Source organism: Ascaphus truei, chromosome 16, assembly GCF_040206685.1.
Source record: "Ascaphus truei isolate aAscTru1 chromosome 16, aAscTru1.hap1, whole genome shotgun sequence".
Lineage (NCBI taxonomy): Eukaryota > Metazoa > Chordata > Amphibia > Anura > Ascaphidae > Ascaphus > Ascaphus truei.
The window spans coordinates 12,872,821-12,893,914 of record NC_134498.1 but is presented as its reverse complement, the minus strand read 5'-3'; the positions used below and the strand labels follow the sequence as shown (position 1 = coordinate 12,893,914).

At 42.2% G+C, this 21,094-nt stretch overlaps 1 protein-coding gene across 1 annotated transcript in view; it reads left to right on the top strand.

Moving 5' to 3' along the window:
- LOC142467289 (uncharacterized) overlaps window positions 1-21,094 on the top strand; it is a 69,204-nt gene that overhangs the window by 37,405 nt on the left and 10,705 nt on the right. Inside the window, exon 4 of the mRNA XM_075572768.1 lies at window positions 19,679-19,792. Within this exon, the coding sequence (XP_075428883.1) occupies window positions 19,679-19,792 (114 nt within the window). The remainder of the gene's footprint in view (window positions 1-19,678; window positions 19,793-21,094) is intronic.

Sequence of the window (21,094 nt, the reverse complement as noted above, 5' to 3'; positions counted from 1 at the left end):
TCCCGTGGGCCGAATTTGCTATCAACTCTCTTAAGAATGAATCTACACAATAATCTCCTTTTTTCATCAATTTCGGTTTTCATGCTAGCAGTCTTCCCCTCTCCTCCCCCCCTTCTGGCGTTCCCGCAGCGGACTCCCATGTTATGACCCTTCAGAATTCTTGGAAGAGGATCCTTAAGTCTCTACAAACTGCCGTCTCAAAACAAAAGACTAAGGCAGATCGATGTCGCCAACCGGGTCCTTCGTTCAAACCCGGTGACAGAGTGTGGTTGTCCTCAAAGAATATTAGGCTCAAGACTCCATCTCCTAAATTATCTCCAAGATTTTTGGGTCCTTTCAAGATTATAGAAAAGATCAACCCGGTCGCCTACCGTTTAGCACTGCCTCCCACCATGAGGATTCCTTCTGTATTCCATGTATCTTTACTCAAACCGTTCATCCAGAGCTCGCACTTCCCGGATCCTTCCCGAAAACCCAATTCAGTGACTACCCTTGGACAACAAGAGTACGAAATTCACTCTTTAATCGACTCTCGTTGGTCCAGAAACAAACTCCAATTTCTCGTCCATTGGAAGGGGTATGGTCCAGAAGAACATTCATGGGTTCCAGCACGTCACATCCATGCTCCCAAACTCCTCCGGCAATTCCATCTGAAATTTCCCCAGAAGCCATGGCTGGATCGCCCGGAGATCGATCCTATGACGGTTCAGGGTATTCCTTCCCCTCCATGTGTCCCTGGCGCTGCGCTTCCTCCTGCCTCTCATGTCCCTTCCTTGCCTCCCCGTTCTGTTCTCCCTTCCTCCTCCCGCATCCGTCCCTCTGCGGCAGTCCCTGACGCTCTCCCAGCGTCTGCGCCCGTTCCCCGCAGGGCACGCGCGCCTTCTCACTCTCCCGTTTCCCTTTATAGTGCTCCCCGCTCACGGTCTCCCTCTGCTCCTGCTCCGGTCCCCTTACCTCCTGCAGACCCTCCTCCGGTTCTTCCTCCGCCCTCGGCGGGTGCTCCCGCGGCGCTCCGCGCGCCTCTTGGCACAGCCTGTGCGCGCACACTGTAACCTTACTGAGGGCGCGCGCACACTCCTCCTCTCATGCTTTACAAGCTATCTCCCTCTCTGCCTCACCTGTCTCCTCCTTCTCTCCTTCTCACCTATCCCTGCTGCCTCTCACTCCACCTCTGCTCCTCCTCTCTCTCCCATTGGTGTTCCCTCCTTTATAACCCCTGTCTGTCCTCTCACTCATTGCTCTGCATAGTTCTTTGCAACCTCTGTGTGTGCAGTCCTATGCTTGGCTCTCCTGTGTTTTCCAGCTTCTGTTCCTGCTCCTGCTTACCCCTGGATTTCCCTGGCTTGACTCTGCTTGTACTGGATTATCCTGCTCTCTACTGCCCTGGAACCCTGCTTACGGACACGACCTTGCTGACTTCTGTTATCCTTGGATTCTGGCTTACGAACATTACGATCCTGCTCTCTGTACCCCTGGACTCTGGCACACGGACATCACTATCCTTACTCTGAATCCCGAGGCGTTGCAAGTATAACTAACCATCTTTCTACAGGCCCGGCAACGCCATACCACACTCCGGGCACGCCCTCACTGCTGTGGGTGCGTGGTAAAACCCTTCCCACCTCAGTACTGGGGACTGGCCAGGTCAGCGGGCATACAGGTGTTACAATAAGCCTGTGAGCCACTTTCAAGGCATGACCATAATATCGCAGGTCCTAACACTAACTGATTAAAATCCTTATTTACCTCTATAATTAGAGGAAGGGTGGTCCTGGCATTGAGCCTGTCGCAACCAGCTACATGAAAAGAAAACCTGCTTACCTGGACAGTGGGGAGGGGAGAGCTTTAAACCCTGGATGGGAGGAGCCACTAACCTCCAAAACAGCTGAGACCAGCTGGACAAACTTAACAAACATAGATACCCAGCAAGCTTTCAGAAACCCCCCAAAATTACCACAAAATATATATAAGTCTCGGCTGTTTTGTCTCAGCTGTACCCCTCAGCCACCCTGGTTCTGGGGTTCTCGGGCATATACCGGGGGATCTGAATGTAATTCATTCCCCTTACTATTCTGGTCTGTGCTGAAGCAGGGAAATGTCCGCTGCTTAACACTCCTGGAGTAATAAGACAAACTTATACAGTTTTAACACAAAACAGTGTTTCTGCCATGATTGGGTTGCAGAGCTGACAGTTTACAATTCCCCAATATGGCTCGGGCACTGTATCGCATTCATCCTGAAAGATGGAGTAGATACTGGGTAGGTCGGGATTCACCTCGGACAGCAAAGAAATTCCAGACAGAGTTTGCGATGGTATGGAACAGTTCTTTAGACAGCGAGGACGCCCATGGACAAGTCAAGACTCTGTCCAATCAACAAGATGATTATGAAGTTGAAGCCACAGCAATCCTAGAAATATCTGACCATATACAATGTTCAGTCCTGTTGAACTGGGGGTCTTCAGGTGGATCTTGAAGGTTGTCTCATAATATGTGGAGAAAAAAAACCAGAGGGCAATCATAGTGTATAACTATAAAACTGTTGATAGGACAAACAAACAATACAAACTAGACCAACAAACACTAAACTCCAAACAGACCAACTAACACTAAACTAAACAACACCTATTGATGAGCCAAAAATGACAAATTTAATCAAATACACATAAAAAGAATTATATCGTATACAGGGAGTGATGACGTGAGAACTCCGTTCCAGTAGTGTAAAAATTGAAAACCTACTTACAACAAGTAGGATTTTGAAGGCATGGTTGGTAAACTCTTTCCCAATAGGCGGATATCAAAACCGGGACTTTGGTTGTTCCTTCCACAGATGGCCGGTCCCGCCGTCGCATACGCCGCCACTCTGGTGAGTCACTGTTGATGCCACCGCCTGGGTCGAGCCTCGCAACTCTGCCTGCACTCAAAAGTCCTGTATACCGTTCCCGAGCGTTTCCTTGGTTGCGCGCACACATGCGGAAGTGTGACTCACTTGCCGCTTCGTTCTGCACAAACCGTTCGACACTCTGCAGATTGTCCAGATTCGTCAAAAAACTCCCACCAACCCTTTTAGGCGCCGGACTATTTTTTGTTTTTTATCTGTGTGTGATTTGTATTGATCTCATTTGTCCTGGCAGCCTATCTTATAGGTATATGAGATTTTGGTACACACTAGTAGTGTTTATTTTACACTATATTTATTCATTGCACTTGCGCTATAGGCACATTTTTCTTTTTTTGCACAGCAATCCTAGAATGACATCAACAGTGGGGGAGTTGATAACGTCCAGATGAATCTCTTCCGTATAATCTGCAGCCGTCTCAAACTGTAACAGAGCCGACTCTATGGTAATGAATGCTGGCTGTAGAGGTCTGCCTCCAGTCCTACAAGAGATTTTCTTTGTACCAACGGGATTTGATGTCTCAACATGAAAACCCTGATCGATAAATTTGCCGCCTGACCCGTAGTCCAGAAAGGCCCTAGTCTTTACCAAGAAGGATTTCCCAGTTAATTTGCTAGATAGCAGCAACCTAGTAGGTAGGCCGGAGGGAGAATGATGTAATACTCCCTGTGTGATTCTGCTGGTTCTCACTGGGATTTGGCATTTTCCCGATTTTTATTGGGGCAAAGGAGAGCCTGGTATCCGACGATACTGCAATACAAACAGAGCCCAGAACTGCGCCTGCGCTGCTTTTCGCTGGCAGATAACTTGCTACCACCGAGCTGCATAGATTCTTCAGGTTCTGAGGAATTCTGTAACGGGAACTGCAGAGTGACTCTGGAGAGAACGAGTACCTCCTCTGCGCTGAGTTTTCTCTGCTTTACTCTCCTGTAGACGCTGGTCCATGCAGATGCATAGAGCGATGAGATCCTCTAATTCTGTAGGTTATTCCAGCACAGAGAGTTCGTCCTTGAGATTCTCAGCAAGGCCTTGCCAGAATACCAGTACCAGTGCTTCATCATTCCATCTGTTCAATGCGGCGAGAGTCCGGTACTCGACTGTGTCCTTGCGTCCTAAAGTGTCGAAGACCCTACGGAGTTCGTGTGAATAAAGATAAGTTACTTGTGAGATCTGGTCTTTGCTCCCAGATAGGTGATGCCCAAGCAAGGCTTGCATCAGTTAACGGTGACCTGATATATGCCACTTTTGATCACTGATATACAAACCAGGAAGGTGCCAGTTTCAACGGAATAAAATATTGGTTTTAGAACCCGCGACAGCTGAGTAGGTCTCCGCCAAAGCAGTTACGTGTAGGAAATCGTAGTTCGGAAGCAATGTGGATGGGGCTTGGTTCCGGGACAGCCGCTGCTGGGGAAATGGCATTAGTCGCTGTACCTGGTCTGTTGTGGATTGTACCATAGCCTGGATCTGAGCCATACGTTTGTCATTTTGGTCCAGGTGCTGGTGCAGTCTTTTGAACAGGTTGGCGTGCGATGTCAGGATTCGACCCGCCTCAGAGGGCTTCGTGTTTGCGGGGCTGAGCATAATGTAACGGGTGCTCTCCGCAGCAGGACAGACCCACGATGCCGAGGTGGGGATTTGGAAACACTGACCTGGAGCCACGAGACCTTGTCCGGTGTGCAGGTTCGTAGTCGTGGGTAGATGGGTTGGGGTAGGAGAGGTGCGGTCGTAGGGGTCACTAGCTGAGGTCGAAGATTAGAGAGGTCAGCGAAGTCGGGCAGGACAAGGCGAGACAGAGTGCTTGCCATCAGCACGACGTAACAAGTGATTATTCTCAGCCAACTTCCTGGTGGAAAGGCTGAGCCTAAAAAGCAGGAAGAGCCAATCAGGTGTAGAGCTGCACAGCAGGCAGGAACAAAGCTGGCGCCTATCAGGTGACCAGAGCTTCACAGGGGTGGAGCCGTCGCCCTATCCTGACAACACCGGAAAAATCACAGGAAATGTCACGAGGCAGAGCCTGCGCCTGATCCTCACACTTTTGTGTACAGAAAGGTTATTTTGTTACGAGTAGTATGGTCACCTTTAGGGAATATTCAGGTTTAGTTGCTTCTCATAGGAAGTCCCTGAGTGTGCTGATTATTCTGAAACAAGCCACATGCAGCAGAGTTACAGGAGAAATATGGCTCTCAAACAAGTATAAAGGTTGTAAATGCAGAGTTATGGGTCTCTGACCATCAATGGAGCACATTGGACAAAAAACAAAACAATTTTTCAAGGGCACCTTCCACAGCGTGACCAGTGTATTCTGTCTGTGCTCTGAGGCCTTAAATGCGAATATAATGTAGAAGCTTCTCTCTTCATTTCTCTATTCTCCCCTTTCCTCTCTCTGACCATCACTTCATCTCATTTACTCTCTCTTAATTCTCCTGTTCTTCGCCTCCATTTACCCCTCAGTTCTGCAGAGACCTGCATTTCATTAAGCTAACGACTCTCAACTCCACTTTGCCCTCCTCCCTCTCCTCTCTGCTACTGTACTGACCCAACAACCTTATCATGAAGTACAATTCTGACCTATCGTCCTTTCATGCTGTACATACCCCACTTCGTCTAGCCCACGCTCCCTCTCTGTATTCGACTTTCTACTCTGACCACCATCTAACTACTTTTCTTCTTCCATTTTACCTCAGGAATTTACTGACTATTTTAAGATGGTGGCTTCCATTTGTGAAGGCATCCCCTCTGTATCCTGCTCATTCTACACCTCTTCCTCTTTTACTCTTTTTTTACTCTGTCCTGGAGGATGAAGTATTGCTGTTGCAAAAATAACAATGTAATCTGCAAATCATAGGTGACTCAAGTAGTCACAGTTGCTTTTGATTTCTTTTTCTTATATATAATGTCCTGAACAATTCTTCGTGTTTCTCTGAAAGTTTGGGTGACATGGTGCCTCCCTATCACACTCCCTTGCTGATCCTTATCTTGCTTATATCTTCACGTAATCTAATAGCTGATGGAGCATTCTCGTAAATATTCTTTATAATATCAATGTTCACTTCTTCATCACTTTGTCTTCTTTATGGATTTTAGACTGCTGAGGTGTAGATAGAATCAAATGATTGTTCGTAGTCTACGAATCCTAAGCTCAGTGGTCAATCGTATTTATTACTTCTACGACTTGGATGTGGCCCATTGTGTTGTATTCACTACGAAATCCTGTTTATCTAGGCTGGGCGACGTAATTGGTCTGTAGTTCTGGAGGTTGTCTTTATCTTATACAGTACCAATATCAGTGAAGTAAAATCACAAGAAGTGCCCCAACTCCCAGCTTTACATGACGGATTTTCCTTTTCTTATTGCCAGGTTTTGCAGCAGTTGTACCGGAGAGGTTAGAGATTAAGGGCCTCATGCAGTAAGCGTTGATAAGGATTTTTTCGGCATTTTATAGCCAAAATTGGGTTTGAGATTCAGTAAGCGCCGATAAGTGCTTGATTTCGGCAGGTTTCGTAGCCGATAATTTTGTTATGGCCAGTCGGCTGCCGATAAGCCTGTTTTCGCCACTGATCGGCACTTTTTTAAATCGGCTGGATTCAAGAACCAAAATCAGCTTATCGGGGCTGATCTGCACTACCAAATTGAGATGTTATGGCCAATTTCTCCCGCCAACTAAAGTTGGCAGGTTGGAGGGGAGAACGATCGCTAAGGCTGCCGGAACGGCACTTAGAAAAAAAAACTCTTCTGTACATCAATGGAGTCAATGGAGCGGGGACGTATAACAGTATAGTACTGTTTACGTTTCATTGCTCACAATACAAACGTCATTTGCATTACAGTGTGGGGGGCATTCCCTGCATTGTGTCACAGCTGACGTGTATTATTTGCATAACATTGTACTTTTACATGTTTTCAGCATTTGCGTGTCACATTACTCATCATGTGATGATGTGTCAAGGGAAAATCCTATACTCAACTCTTAAAGGAGAACCTCACATCATATCACACATTTTACTGAACTGAGCGACAATTATTTACATGATGTTACACATGTCACACATGTCACACATACACCGTATATTCATGTTCCTTTACATTACACAATGCTTGTAATGTGTGACGCATCTTTAAACGTTCATGTACATCTTTATTCTCATGTTTACATCTAGTTTTGGTCCTCCCTATTTTCATGACGTCACTTATTGGACGCTCAATCACATTGCATGTTTACATTGTAACCGTTGCATTACAAGCACTTCAACCTAACTTCTACACACATGTACAGTAATTAATCATTGTGACACCTTGTAAACTCATTCTATAGCAACTATCCTCATTACAGAAATGCATGCATATGCACACGACAATTCATTGTTGTCAACATGTGACAATAACATGGCTAATTACACATGTTACACCAAACTTTTCCCACGTCAATCTCAGCCTTTTTGTCTAATTACATGACTGACTGTTGCGTTCAGAAGTGTTACATGCATTGCACATTAAACTATTTATTTTCAAGCAATGTTTGTACAAAGCTTCACGTCACATCATTGGCAAATATCATCATTCCCTGCAGAATACACACAACAAATACTTCTAAGATCAACTGCACACAGCTTGGCACAGAAGTACTTTATTATGTTAATGTAACACCTTGCATTTTACTATGTCACCTGACATCATCACATACCTATTTAAAGGACGCCCATTACCTGCTCATTCACAGCTACTCATTTCAAAATGTTGCGATTGTTTAGGAGACGGAGGAACATTCTTTTCTATGACATGCTTGCTAATCAAGAGAATGATATAGGGCAAGGGAGGGACAGACCGAGGGACAGTGACAGGGACAGGCACGCGGATACGAAAGGGACAGGGAGAGGGACAGGCCGAGGGACAGGTAGAGGGACAGGAGATCAGAGGAGAAGACAGAGGAGACAAGTTGTGGCTCGTCCGCGTGTGTACAGGGAGAGAACCCTGTTAGATGGGATGAGTGAGGAGGAGATAGTAAGTCGCTATCGTTTGAGTTCAGCAGCAATCTTACCTCTTTATGAAGAGATAAGGGGAGATTTAGATTTTGTGACAGCCAGAGGTCGTGCAGTCCCTGGGCTTGTTAAAATGCTGTGCTCATTACATTATCTTGCTTCCGCGTCATTCCAGACAACTGTGGGCATAGTGGGCGGGGTCTCGCAATCTACATTCTCGCGGGCCTTTACCCAGTTTCTCTATGCACTCAATAGACGCGCTAGGAATTATATTCATTTTCCTACAGAGGCGACAGAGTGGCTGGAAGTCAGGACTGGCTTTTATAATATAGCAGGGATACCATGTGTGCTGGGTGCAATCGATTGCACACATGTTGCTTTGATTGCACCTAGTCAGAGTGAGCATGTTTTCTGCAATCGTAAGCACTACCATTCACTCAATGTACAGGTGGTATGTGATGCCACGATGAGGATAATGCATGTGGTACCCAAATTCCCTGGTTCCAGTCACGATTCCTCTATCCTGAGGAACTCTTCAGTCTTCCATGCGTTCGAAGAGGGACATTTTGAACATGGTTGGCTGCTGGGTGAGTACAGATTTAGATGTTCTAACACAAAACACATTTTTCTTTAGGAATGTTGGCATTGTAGAATCTTATCACTAATGTAAGCTTATGTGTGCTCCATTGATTATAGGTGACTCGGGATACGGAATTAGGCCGTGGCTCTTGACTCCGGTGCTAAACCCTCAAAGTGAAGCAGAGGAGAGGTACAATGCAGCCCATATCTCTACAAGATCTGTTATAGAGAGGACATTTGGCCTACTCAAGACCAGATTTAGGTGTCTGGACAGAATTGGTGGGGCTCTTCTATACAAGCCTCAAAAAGTGTCTGATATTATCCTTGCCTGTTGCATTTTGCACAATGTTGCACTCAGGCACAATGTACAATCAGACCTAGCTGAGCCTTTGGTAGACGAGCATCCCACCCATGTAGCTGCTGAAAATGAACAAACAGCCAGTGGTGGCCAGACACGCCAGAATCTCATCAATTCATTTTTTTCTTGTAAGTAAAAACATATATGTTCCTAGTACTACTTTTATAGTTAAATTATGTTATATTAACAATAATGTTTTTTGATATAACCTTCTGTTAGGACACAGATGAATATGGGTTGCACACCTTTCTTTTCTCTGCTGTGTGCACAAAGGGATGTGGCACCGGTATGTTATTGTTGCACAGGTTATATAATCCCTCTTAAATTGTACATTAGTTGTGTGTATGTGAATACAACTGGGGTAACAAAGCAGTTATATTTTAGCATTGTGTTGTTCCTTATGCTAACACAATACACATAGTATGGGCATAGTCATTCATTCTTGCAGTATGCTTACATACAATGTTATTGGTGCAGTGTAACATGTACATCCATATGATGTGTACACCAGCCTGCTTTACATTTTGAATGTGATTAAATATACATGGTGTTGCACATTTAACACCAAATACACACTTTGCTGTGTTGCTTACGGTACTGAAGATGGCATGTCAATGTTTGCAATTTAAATATTGTTCCATTGCATTATAGGTATATCTCCAGTATGACTGATCATGGTATGTATATTTGCTGACATCTCTCATAAGATGTGCCTACCTCAATCTTCCTATAATTATTTGAAGTAAAAACCCAACATATTGGTTTAAAGACAAATGTAACATACATGTACTTTCTGTATCATGTATATGCATTTAGCTACTCTTGAGGTTTCATGTGCATTGTATTAGAAAATGATTACTCCCATTTCATCACATTTTATGTATGTTTCCTTATAAATTCCATTCATGTAATATAGAGGTGTTTGGAGAAAAGGGGATAACTGTACTTATTTGTTTACTTACGGGAGCTCATTCATCACGGATGCAATTGACTGATCATAACACTCCATGCATGAATGCCTGTAATCACAACAATGCGTAGTACATCTTATATTTAGCAATGTAGCTGTTTATTAATGCTAGGAATTAATAGTCAACATTAATTTAAATTTGTGACATGTGTATGTATAAGTCACACGTGTGTGGATGTGACCTACATGTACCAAGTGTCAAACTGTTAACAGAAACCACAATTTTGTCGCAAATGTTACTGTAATTTTGCATTTCTAATTTCCCACTATGACAATGTTGGTAATATATTTGGAATGTCATTCACGTCACTTCATCATTATCATGATGATAAGTATCAAGTATTCTCACAATTTAAACGTCAATCACGTGCACATTAGCATAGGCACACTTTTTAAGACAACTGTTTGTGTCTGTATCAATTTGTGTAGGATCCATGTATAACACCGACAAATGATAACAGCAGCTTTATTATGGTAGCTTATATCATCATATTGACTGTACTATTTATTTTTAGAACGTTTAATAAACACAGTAAACTATAGTTAGTTAGGTTAATGAAATATACACAGAAACGTACTTCATTACATGATGTTGATGTAATATTCAGAACATCATGCATTGTAGGGGACCACAACATCTAGGCAATAACATTATTTGCTACAGTCCCAAACCATTTTATCAACATACCCATGTAACAAGAGATTTTTAACAAGAAATGGCTAGTTGGTTGTAAGTGTCCTTTACATTGGGAGAAGGAGTGGCTCAGTGAGTAAAGACACACACTGGCACTGAGAGTTTGAAGCAGGGGAGTTCTGGTTCAAATCCCGGTGTCGGCTCCTTGTGACCTTGGCCAAGTCACTTTATCTCCCTGTGCCTCAGGCGGCAAAAAATAAATTGTACGCTCCACGGGCCAGGAACCTCAGCCTGAAAAATGTGTCTGTAAAGCGCTGCGTACAACTAGCAGCGCTATACATGAACATGCTCATATTATTATTATTGTTACATAGTTTCGACAGTCATACGTTCCATTACACAATAGAATACACAAATGTGTTAGCAGAGTGGGAATGGTTGTTATATATAAAACACACCATGCCATAAAATGCTAGTAGTAATTAAAGAACACTCAATAAAAATTCATGAGGCACTCTTTTGCAACATCATTATGTTAATTAAGTGCTTATGCAATATAGGCATAAGGGTATCACATTTTTAATTGTTTGTTAATAAGCGCTGCAAGCAATATAAAATTAGTTCCATATGTAGTATAGTAGTCGGTGGCTCCTCCTCACAATCATCTCATATAAAGGTAGACTCTTCTGAAATCATACATTGATCCGATTGTATCTTCCCCGACATCTCTGAAATACAGCAAACACATGATGGTCAAAGATGGCACCTTACTATATATGTATCCGTGACAACGCGTTACACAGCTCTATATGATTGTGTAGATACACACGTCAGTCACTTATATGTTAGAACTACAAGTGTACATCATTATGTAATCTGTCATTAAATTATTAGCAGGCATAACTATGTATATGAAGTGAACGTTGCCTGTATACTGAAAAATGTGCGCGCACATCTTAGTGTGCGCACGCACTTCACGCTTGGGTCGACTAACTGTTAGCGCATGCGCAAAACAATGCGTACGTTGTGCGTTCAATACATGTTGAAAATACCATTAACCATAAAATATTTATTTCAAATACTATGAAGGCGAAACTACATTCGTTCTAAACGAGTACATCTGTATTCTTTTTAAACAGACGTGTGTGGACAGAAAGCACGGCCGATAACACAATGCGCAAATGCAATACGTGTGACGTCATGTTAAGGCAGCGTGAAGCGCACGCAAACACTCCTCCCACTCAATTAACATTCGGCTAACGCCCAGTGTACGCCTACAAACACTGAGCCGCACGCATGACACACTGCAGTTACCGTAACTATAACAAAACAACACAGCCAATAGGCTTTGACGCGCGCATGTCGTTTGGGGGCGGGACTTACATCCGTAATCCTTTTTAAGGACGCCTTGGCACATGACAAGGGTCCCACGTCATACGTGGTGGACCCGGTTTTGTATTTTGTAGATGTTGCATGATAACAAAACAGGTATGTGTTAGAGTTATGGTAACATGTTGCTAATATGTTTAAATGGATAGGAAAGTACGTATATTTATTCCGTCAGCAATGTGTACTACTCTTTCAGGTTCTACTATATTGTAATAGGAAACAATTTGTTTGTGATCGCAACATGTTATGCAGTCTGCAATGTTACGGTGTATCCACGCATTTAAAGTGAAAATGGTGGTTCGGAAAAAATAAAAAATAAATAAACGCAGAGTCAACGCATAACGATTGTTATATTTACCATTCTTGTAGAATTAACACTTCGTCTGGCTGCAACTGGTCGCTCCAGAAAAACAAGGCATTTGCATCCACGCTTGACCCAAACGCTGAATCCTGTATGACACACATCTCCTCCATGAAGCGCTCATAGGAATCGCCACAGCTTTCTTCAAACAATTGGTCCGGAGGTAGGTTCATTTCTTCGGGTACCCATTCCAATGCATTTTCAGCTGAAAGGCTTGGTACATAATCATAGTAGTTATGTTCTTGTACAATGTGGGTTTCAGGAATGGAGGGTGCAGATATTGCAGCAGGTATCGATTCACACGGAACAGTAGTAGCGGATCCATTGCTATTGGCATTAGGAATAAATATGCCATTTAGCACAATATGTGTGCCCTCTTTCACGGTGAAATGTTTTTCCTTAGCAAGCTTCCAAAAACCATACCTGTCTTGTAGCTTATCCTGCACACGTTCAAAACAGTCATTAGTTGATAAAGTGAATCTTACTGAGGATTTAAAATTTCGCGCATGCCCAGGTTCTTGGTAATAAGGATACTTGGCTCTAATCAAATCATAGATTTGGCCCGTGTTGGCTTTGTGTCCCGACGCAGACAAAATCGCTTCTGCTATCATGAATTTGTATCCTTTGTGCGGATGCATATTTTTAAATAATTCATCAGCCATTGCAGATTAACAGAAAAGATGTCTGCAGTTCTCTGTTCTTTGCTCATAAGAAAGAAACTGCTCAATTGCTAACTATTTGCTGTCTTTCCTTTTCAAGGTCATAAAAAGTATCAACTTGTACTCCTTGTTTGAAGCACCAATTGGATGTGTAGAAATAATTGGTTTCACGTTTGTGGTTTGTGATAGCCCTTTGTCAGACAAACATGTATCATTTTTTTATCTACTTTCTCACAACATTGCTAGACTTTTAATTAAGAAACATTGTGGGTTGAGGAAAAATAACATTGACCACTGTCTGAAAATAGTGCTTACACAGCCATATAATGAAATACACACACACCTGCAAAAGTAAATGTTTTTTTTCCTCATAAATTTCTGTGTGTATTTGAAAGTCTGGTTAACTCCCTGTCTGCATCAGTTTAACTACGTGTCTATATGTATATATATATATCTGTCTCCTAAATATATATATATATATATATATATATATATATATATATATATATATATATATATATACTGCTATATATATATATATACTGCTATATATATATATATATATATATACTGCTATATATATATATATATATATAAATATATATACTGCTATATATATATATATATATATATATATATATATTACAATATGTCTGTAAAAACAAACTTTACATGTCTGTGTGTTTATATTACAACTTTTAAGGGCTTATATGTAAAGAGGGATTTTTATATTGGTGTGATTTATTTAAAGGTTAACATAATAGAGGCTTAAACTTGTATGGCCTATTGCATTGACCTGTCTGGTAAATGTGATTTACCATCAAAAAATGTTTTTTTTTAATTTAGAAGGGCTGTAGTGTTAAAACCAATAATATATATATATATATATATATATATATATATATATATATATATATATATATATATATATATATATATATAATATACAGGAGTACACACAACATATTGATGCCAGTAAGTAGGCCTTGTATGAAACCTATTTAAATGGGGATAACCATGAGTGAATTAAGTAATAAACATTTGTTTTAGGCCAATACTGTTATAGGCTCACAGGTAGTATAGTTCACAAACATTAGGCCTGTATTATTCAAATACTGTGTTTTCACAAGGAAGCATGAAGTGTATGTTTTATTTTAAATACATCTATACCAGTTTAGATAGTACTATATATATACATACATACACACACACACTGTATGTGTGTGTGTGTGTGTGTGTGTGTGTGTGTGTGTGTGTGTGTGTGTGTGTGTGTGTGTGTGTGTACATATATCCATACATACTACATATATATTAGTATACATTCAGAGATGTTCTTGAAACAAGAACACATAAATGATTAAAGGACAACATTACAATGGCCAAGCAAGGCAAAGGTAAGTAATATTTAACACATAATCCTGCTGTACACGGACAAGAAAGATGTTTGCAGTTAAATAGATGTGTGTTTTTAATTGCATGTGAATAATATGCACATGCAATGATTACATCAAGTAACACACCCAAATACAATGTTTTGCAGGTAAGTCAATGGCAGATTCTCTAAACATAACAACTGACTCCTGGTGGACCATTACTGAACAGACGATTAATACATCAATATTAATAACACTATTCATTAATTAGGACTGTTAACATTTCCAAAACTTCACGTGTACAAGAACATACTTGAAAGTTTGGAAACAACACAGTCTTCAGCATACATACAATATTAATTAGATAATCTGAAGTCAACAAAACAAGGCCAAAGACATATTTAGTGAATTATAACATTTATTTTTTTTGTTCCTTTTGAGAGCGAGTAACAGGCCTGCTTGTTGTCTCTTGTATTTTCCTTTTTCGTTTTGCAACAACTTTAGCCACAACAGAGCCACTTTGAGTGGCCTCTGGCACTTCACGGGCAGGGCTTGTGGCCAGTGACTCACCTACAGGGCTTTTGGGCAGTGACTCACCTACAGGGCTTTTGGGCAGTGACTCACCTACAGGGCTTTTGGGCAGTGACTGTTCACCGACAGGGCTTTTGGCCAGTGACTCACCTACAGGGCTTGTGGGCAGTGACTGTTCACCGACAGGGCTTTTGGCCAGTGACTCACCGACAGGGCTTGTGCCCCCTGACACATGTGAGCAAGTTGGTACACACTGCACAAGTGATGGTTGGTCTGTTTCATGTGTGTCTTTTTTTGTTTGTGTCCAAAAACTGGTCAGTAGTAACTGCTTGTGCTGTTTTGTTTTTGTCGCCTCCTTTGTAGGTGTCAGCTCCTGATTTTGTACAGATGGCAGCGGTAGGATGTCGTCAGGAACCTGCACAGCAATGTCTACTACTTGAGCGGTAACATTCGGACCTGGGGAATGAAGATCAGATGCATGTGGTGAAAAATTACCAGCATGTAAAGATCCTGCCTGTGAGGTGTTGAAGTTGAAATGTGGTACAGTAGTCATTCTCAAGTAATTTGCTTGGGTTTGCTGAACAACTAATGCTTCGAATGAGGTGTTGATTTTTTGCAACTGTTTAGGCACTTCAATGAAGACTCTGTGGAGATGTGCCAATTGTGATATCGTTTCTTCCTGCAGTGCAATCATCCTTTCCAGCACTGTCATCAGATCAGAATGGCGACGATTTTCTGCTTCCACAATTTTTCCCTCAGAAGCTACTATTGCATCGTATGTGTTAGTTGATGGACGATTTGGCGGTATAACTGTTTCAATTGGAACCTCTTCATGGTCACTTGATTGTATTTCTGTGTCTATGGCGGCATCATCATCATCTTCATCATCATGTTCTAAAAATAAATGTACACATTATTAAATGGCATGTTAATCTCTGCTGTTTTACTATGTAATTATACTGTGTCATAAGTAACACCTAACATGTTTCCATACGTTTCATAACCTCACATTAAAATCTACCTTGACTTACGAATAATGTTTGGACTCAGTATGAAATATGAATGAATGAACACTTGCTCTAAACTCAGAACTCCTACATGATAGTTAACATCACTAACACAATACATGTTGCCTTAAACTTCATTTTCACTGACACTAAGTAATCCTATTTAAAGAACATGTGCAAAACAAATAATGAACATGACAACATAACATATAGAAGTGCACATATTATATGGCCACCAACTCATACACTCACCTTCTAGGTGTGTTGAGCTGCATGACCCAGGTGAAGACACTTGTTCCGTCTCAGGTGACACATGTCCTCCAGGGGCAACTATATATAACAATAACATTAGTTGTACATTTACATGTGTAAATATTGAACAAACAGTTATTGTATGTTCTGTATTTATGAGTACCTACAGTAACAGCATCAGTTCCTTAACCGAAAATGTGTGTGTGCAAGTGAACATAAATAGTTGTAATAACAATGTACATGCCTGTGTACTTAGAACTTTTGAGTTCCCTAACATACAACATACTATGTTTCTGCAGTAATGCGTGAGGATAAATTGATTAAATTTGTACATAAAAATCATATGTTGTGTAGTCATATCAGTATCATAATGTACATAACTATCATGAGATGAACATTCACAATGGTTATCATGAAGGTGGTCATATTGCAAAAAGTTTTGTTTTTGGTACAGGATATGTGTGGTACATTAATAGAAGATGTGGCACACCTGAATGTGGCTGTCACTCAACAAGACAACACATGCAGTGTGTGATAATGTGTCGTTGATAGTAGTTCAACTATAGATATGAGTGAACTAATGTGTGACGTACGGTTTGATAACTAATGACTTGTTGGGGCATTTAGTAGCTAGAGTTAAGCTTTCAAATGAGTGTGATTAACTTCAGTTGTGCTAGTCAGGTTGTAAGAACGGTATTCCCTTCCCCAAAAACCCTAATCAGCCAGACCTTTCAATTACTTCAAACAGGTGAAAATGGTGTGAACTAAGTTGACCCTAAGATGACCCTGTAATTTGTGTGTGTGCTGAACCCCACCCCCTCTGTTGACGTGTATGCTGTGATGAGATATTCATTGCAGCTGCTTTAACACAATGGTAGAGGAGCTAAATAGTCGTCTGCAGTGTTTAAGTTATGAACACAATGACATAACATATGCTACGTGTGCCTCATTATGCTGTCTGTATATGACATAAAGCAAAAATGGACCTTTTCATAAACAACTATAGATGTGTTAGTGCAAGTGATGTTTGTAGGCCGTTGCATGCAATATATTTGATGCATGCTTAGAATAGGCAGTAATGTCGTGTTTGTAGGAGTAAAATAAATAAAATACACAATAATATTATACATATTTATGTTCTGTACCTGTAGCTAGTAATAATTTCTCATTAGCATGTGTTACACATGTGTACTACCCTGTTGTTCCCCATCTACGCCCACCATCAATTGCTTCCACTGCAGCAATGCATTTTGGGAATTCACATGTAAATGACCACGCAATGGCACGTGCTATATTAGTTACTGCTTTTAGTAGGACTACAACATATATGTCTATTTTGAGATATATATATATATACAGAATCAGACATATACATATATAGATGCAGGTATGCTTATATTGTGAAGACAGTATAAAAAGCAGCGGAAATATGCAAAATAACTGTAAGCAACGACACGCCTAGTACAGTAATATTTCTCACCTGGTGGAAATTGTGAGGGATAAATTCCAATGTCACGGTCACCGGCCAAGCCCTCCACGACGACGGGAAGTAATTTTCCCCGAAGCAGCTCCTCCAATGGAGTTAATATCAGACGTTGTGGTGGCGGCCCACCTCCAGTGCCAGAAGCATGCACGCGTTGGTCTTGTATTTTCTTTTTCAATTTTGACCGAATATCGTCAAATCTTTTGCGACAATTCCCCTTGTCCCTGACACTATTCCCACACGCATTGACACCAATGACTATTGTGTCCCACATTTCTTTTTTGCTTGATGAACTTGTCCGCCCTTGAAAAACATAGAAAATATATGAGGTTAATTAATAATAATACAAGCACCAGTTTCCTACACTGCTAGCTGTTCCAAGAGAAAGCAAACATGCTGTTTTTGGTGTAATATGTGAAGCACATGAGCATTCACTACTAAACCTATACATGTAAGCAAGGTTGCATTAATATTGTATGCAGTTATCGCAAATTGTACGCCTGAGTTTTGTTGTCCTTGTAACGCATGATAAAAAGCTGTGTTTCCACACTAATTAACATAGAAAGATATTCTGTACCCATATTTGCATATGAACAAAACTCAGATGACCTAGGATCACATGTATTTGAAGAATAAATGGAAAGGTACACTTACCTACTAAATGTCCATAGATACTGTCATAGTGCTCCAGAATCCCAGTGACAAGAGCCCTATTTTCTTGGTCATTGAAGCGAGGATTACGTGGCTTCTCCACACGTTTCTTCCGAGCAGGTTTAGGCTCAGAGCTTGGCTGGTGCTGACTGGACTCTCCTTCCAATGGAAGAGACTCCAAAAGCTGGCCACCAGCAAGCACGCCACCACCAGACACCCCATCTGCAACTGAGCCACCAGCAGCACTCCCACTCCCAGCACTCCCACTCCCAGCAACAGCACTCGCACTCCTAGCACCAGCACTCCCAGCAACAGCACTCGCACTCCTAGCACCAGCACTCCCAGCAACAGCACTCCCACTCCCAGCAACAGCACTCCCACTCCCAGCAACAGCACTCACACTCACAGCAACACCACTCGCAGCAACAGCACTCCCACTCCCAGCAACAGCACTCACACTCCCAGCAACACCACTCGCAGCAACAGCACTCGCACTCCTAGCAACATCACTCCCCTGAACAGTACGTTCACTCCGACGCGTACTCGCACGAGTAGCACTCCCACTCCCACCAGCATCACTCTTCCCACGCTTTGCGGGCATACTTACAGCACTCACAAAAAACAGACAACAAATGTACAGCCAATCACACGAAACACTTCCACATATAAAACAAGACAAAGATGTAAACAAAACAACAAAGGACAAAGCTCTCACAATACACAACAAGTCTCTCAGTCAATATGCAAATCTTAAATCACCCAGCTCTGTGCGTCTCTCTCTCTCACTCCCAACAACACAGAGAATGATTAGCAGTACACGTTGCCTTTAAATATGGCGCGCTATCCAATACATGCTTGGTTCGCCTGATTCAGCAAGATTTGTGATTGGGCAACCTAACAGCACCCCGCCATGCACGCCGATACACCTGTGTGTGATCGGCAAATCATCGTGAGAGTGGGCGGATTTGTTTTCGGCTTCATTTTGAATGTATTCGGCACTTACTGCATACGGAGAGGGAAAATCGCCAATAACATGACTAATCGGTAAGCTTGCCGATTTCACATATTCGTCGCTTACTGCATGAGGCCCTAAGTTAGAGAATGAAGAACCGAACACTGAGGATCATCTGACCCCAATAAAAGAGAAATAGATTAATTTCCTGTTGGTGGAAAGTAATCTCATACACTCACTGTATTCATTTTGTTTAAAATATTGACTGAAATGTCTGCAATATTGGGGAAAATAACATTAAAGCACAGATATAATTATAAGCTACATGTTCTAGTAAAAAAACAAACTCACATGATTTGTCTAAGGTTAAATTGAGAATATTATTATTGTTATTGAAGTTGGAATGTTGGTAGCACCCAAACCAACATGTTTCCATCCCTCAGGGGTTAAAATACTAATCACTCAGTGTTAATAATCGAGTACAATCAATTACGTATCCCCTCCTCTCAGGAATCAGTATACAGTATTTCTGTATAGTGATATCACCAGAAGAGTTTCCACTCCCAGCGTTTTATGAATGTTCCTTTCTTGTTTGCAGGTTTTCCAGTGATTGTACCCGAGAGATTAGAGGTTAAGCCAGAGAAAGAAGAACCGAACACTGAGGATCATCTGCCCCCAATAAAGAGAGAAATAGTCACAATTTCTATCGATGGTGAGTACCAGAACATCCTTTTGTGTAGACAAAGGTTATCTAGTTACAAGTAATATGTCACGGGAGACCAGGACTAACACACCAGGGATCAATTCGCCAGACAGAGCACAGCGTTTATAAAATTAATTTACTGGAAAAATAAATTTCCACGTCTATTTAAAGCAAAACAACACACACAGAACTGTGAACTGGGGTACCCTAGAAGCAGAGACCTAAAGAGATTTTCTGTCCATGCAGCTTCTTCGAGGTTCTTCCCAGCTGCTGCTCCAAACAAAATCTAACTCACAACTAAAACACTGAGCTCACAGCTAACAAAGAGCTGCTTTGATCTCACCAGGAATCTCCCCTTTCCCAGGTGTTTGCAACACGACCAAACCCGATTGGTGGGGGGAAGGGCAAACACAGTTACATGCAGTGCCTTAGGCTAGGTTCCCAGTGGCCGTGGCGGCGACTTAGTGCGCGGGGCACACAAGGTACGGCCCTCTATGGGGCCGGCCCCAGTAGCTTCCTACACACGCCGGCGCGATGAGCGACCACATTTAGCAAAGACAAGGATTTTGTCATTGCTTGTGGCAACGGAGCGCTGGCCACGTCACGGTGGCGGTTCAGCCAATGTGGGCGAACCAGCCGTGTAACGTCATGGCCGCGCCCCCGCCCTGGCTCCCCGTTGTGCTACTGCCGGGGACAAGCGCCACCAAGCACCCCGTCGCGTGCGCACTGGGGCTTTAGCCGTACTTGGGAAGATCACATATCACTTTGCAACAGTCCATCTGAAAACAAAATTAACCTCTGGTCCCTGCAGTGCTGGAACCAGCCTACAGAATACATATACACATATAACATAATACAAATGTATTACTGACAGGTAGGCTTGACCTTTATTAAAAGCAGTCATATTTACCCCAACCGTCACACCTCCCCCCTTAAACGGAGAGCTGTGGGGTAGCAACCCAAATGGGTTGATCCCTAAGCAGGACACCTGAAGGTCTAAGCTTGGCCGGCCATGGATCGTCCTGCCGGGAAAGTCCATCGGCATTGCCGTGCTCACTCACTTGTCGTTTTGTGCTGAATGGTGAAGTCATACTCCTGTTAGGCCAGACTCCACCGCAGCAGCTTGGCATTATCCCCAGAGACCTGCTGCAACCAGCTCGGGATTATGGTCTGTAATGACAGTAAAAGGGTGACCATACACATATGGTTGGAGTTTCCAGAGTGCCCATACTATGCCCAATAACTCCTTCTTTTCAATTGTAGCATACGAAGCCTCCCGATCTAATAAATTGCGGCATAGGTACACAACTA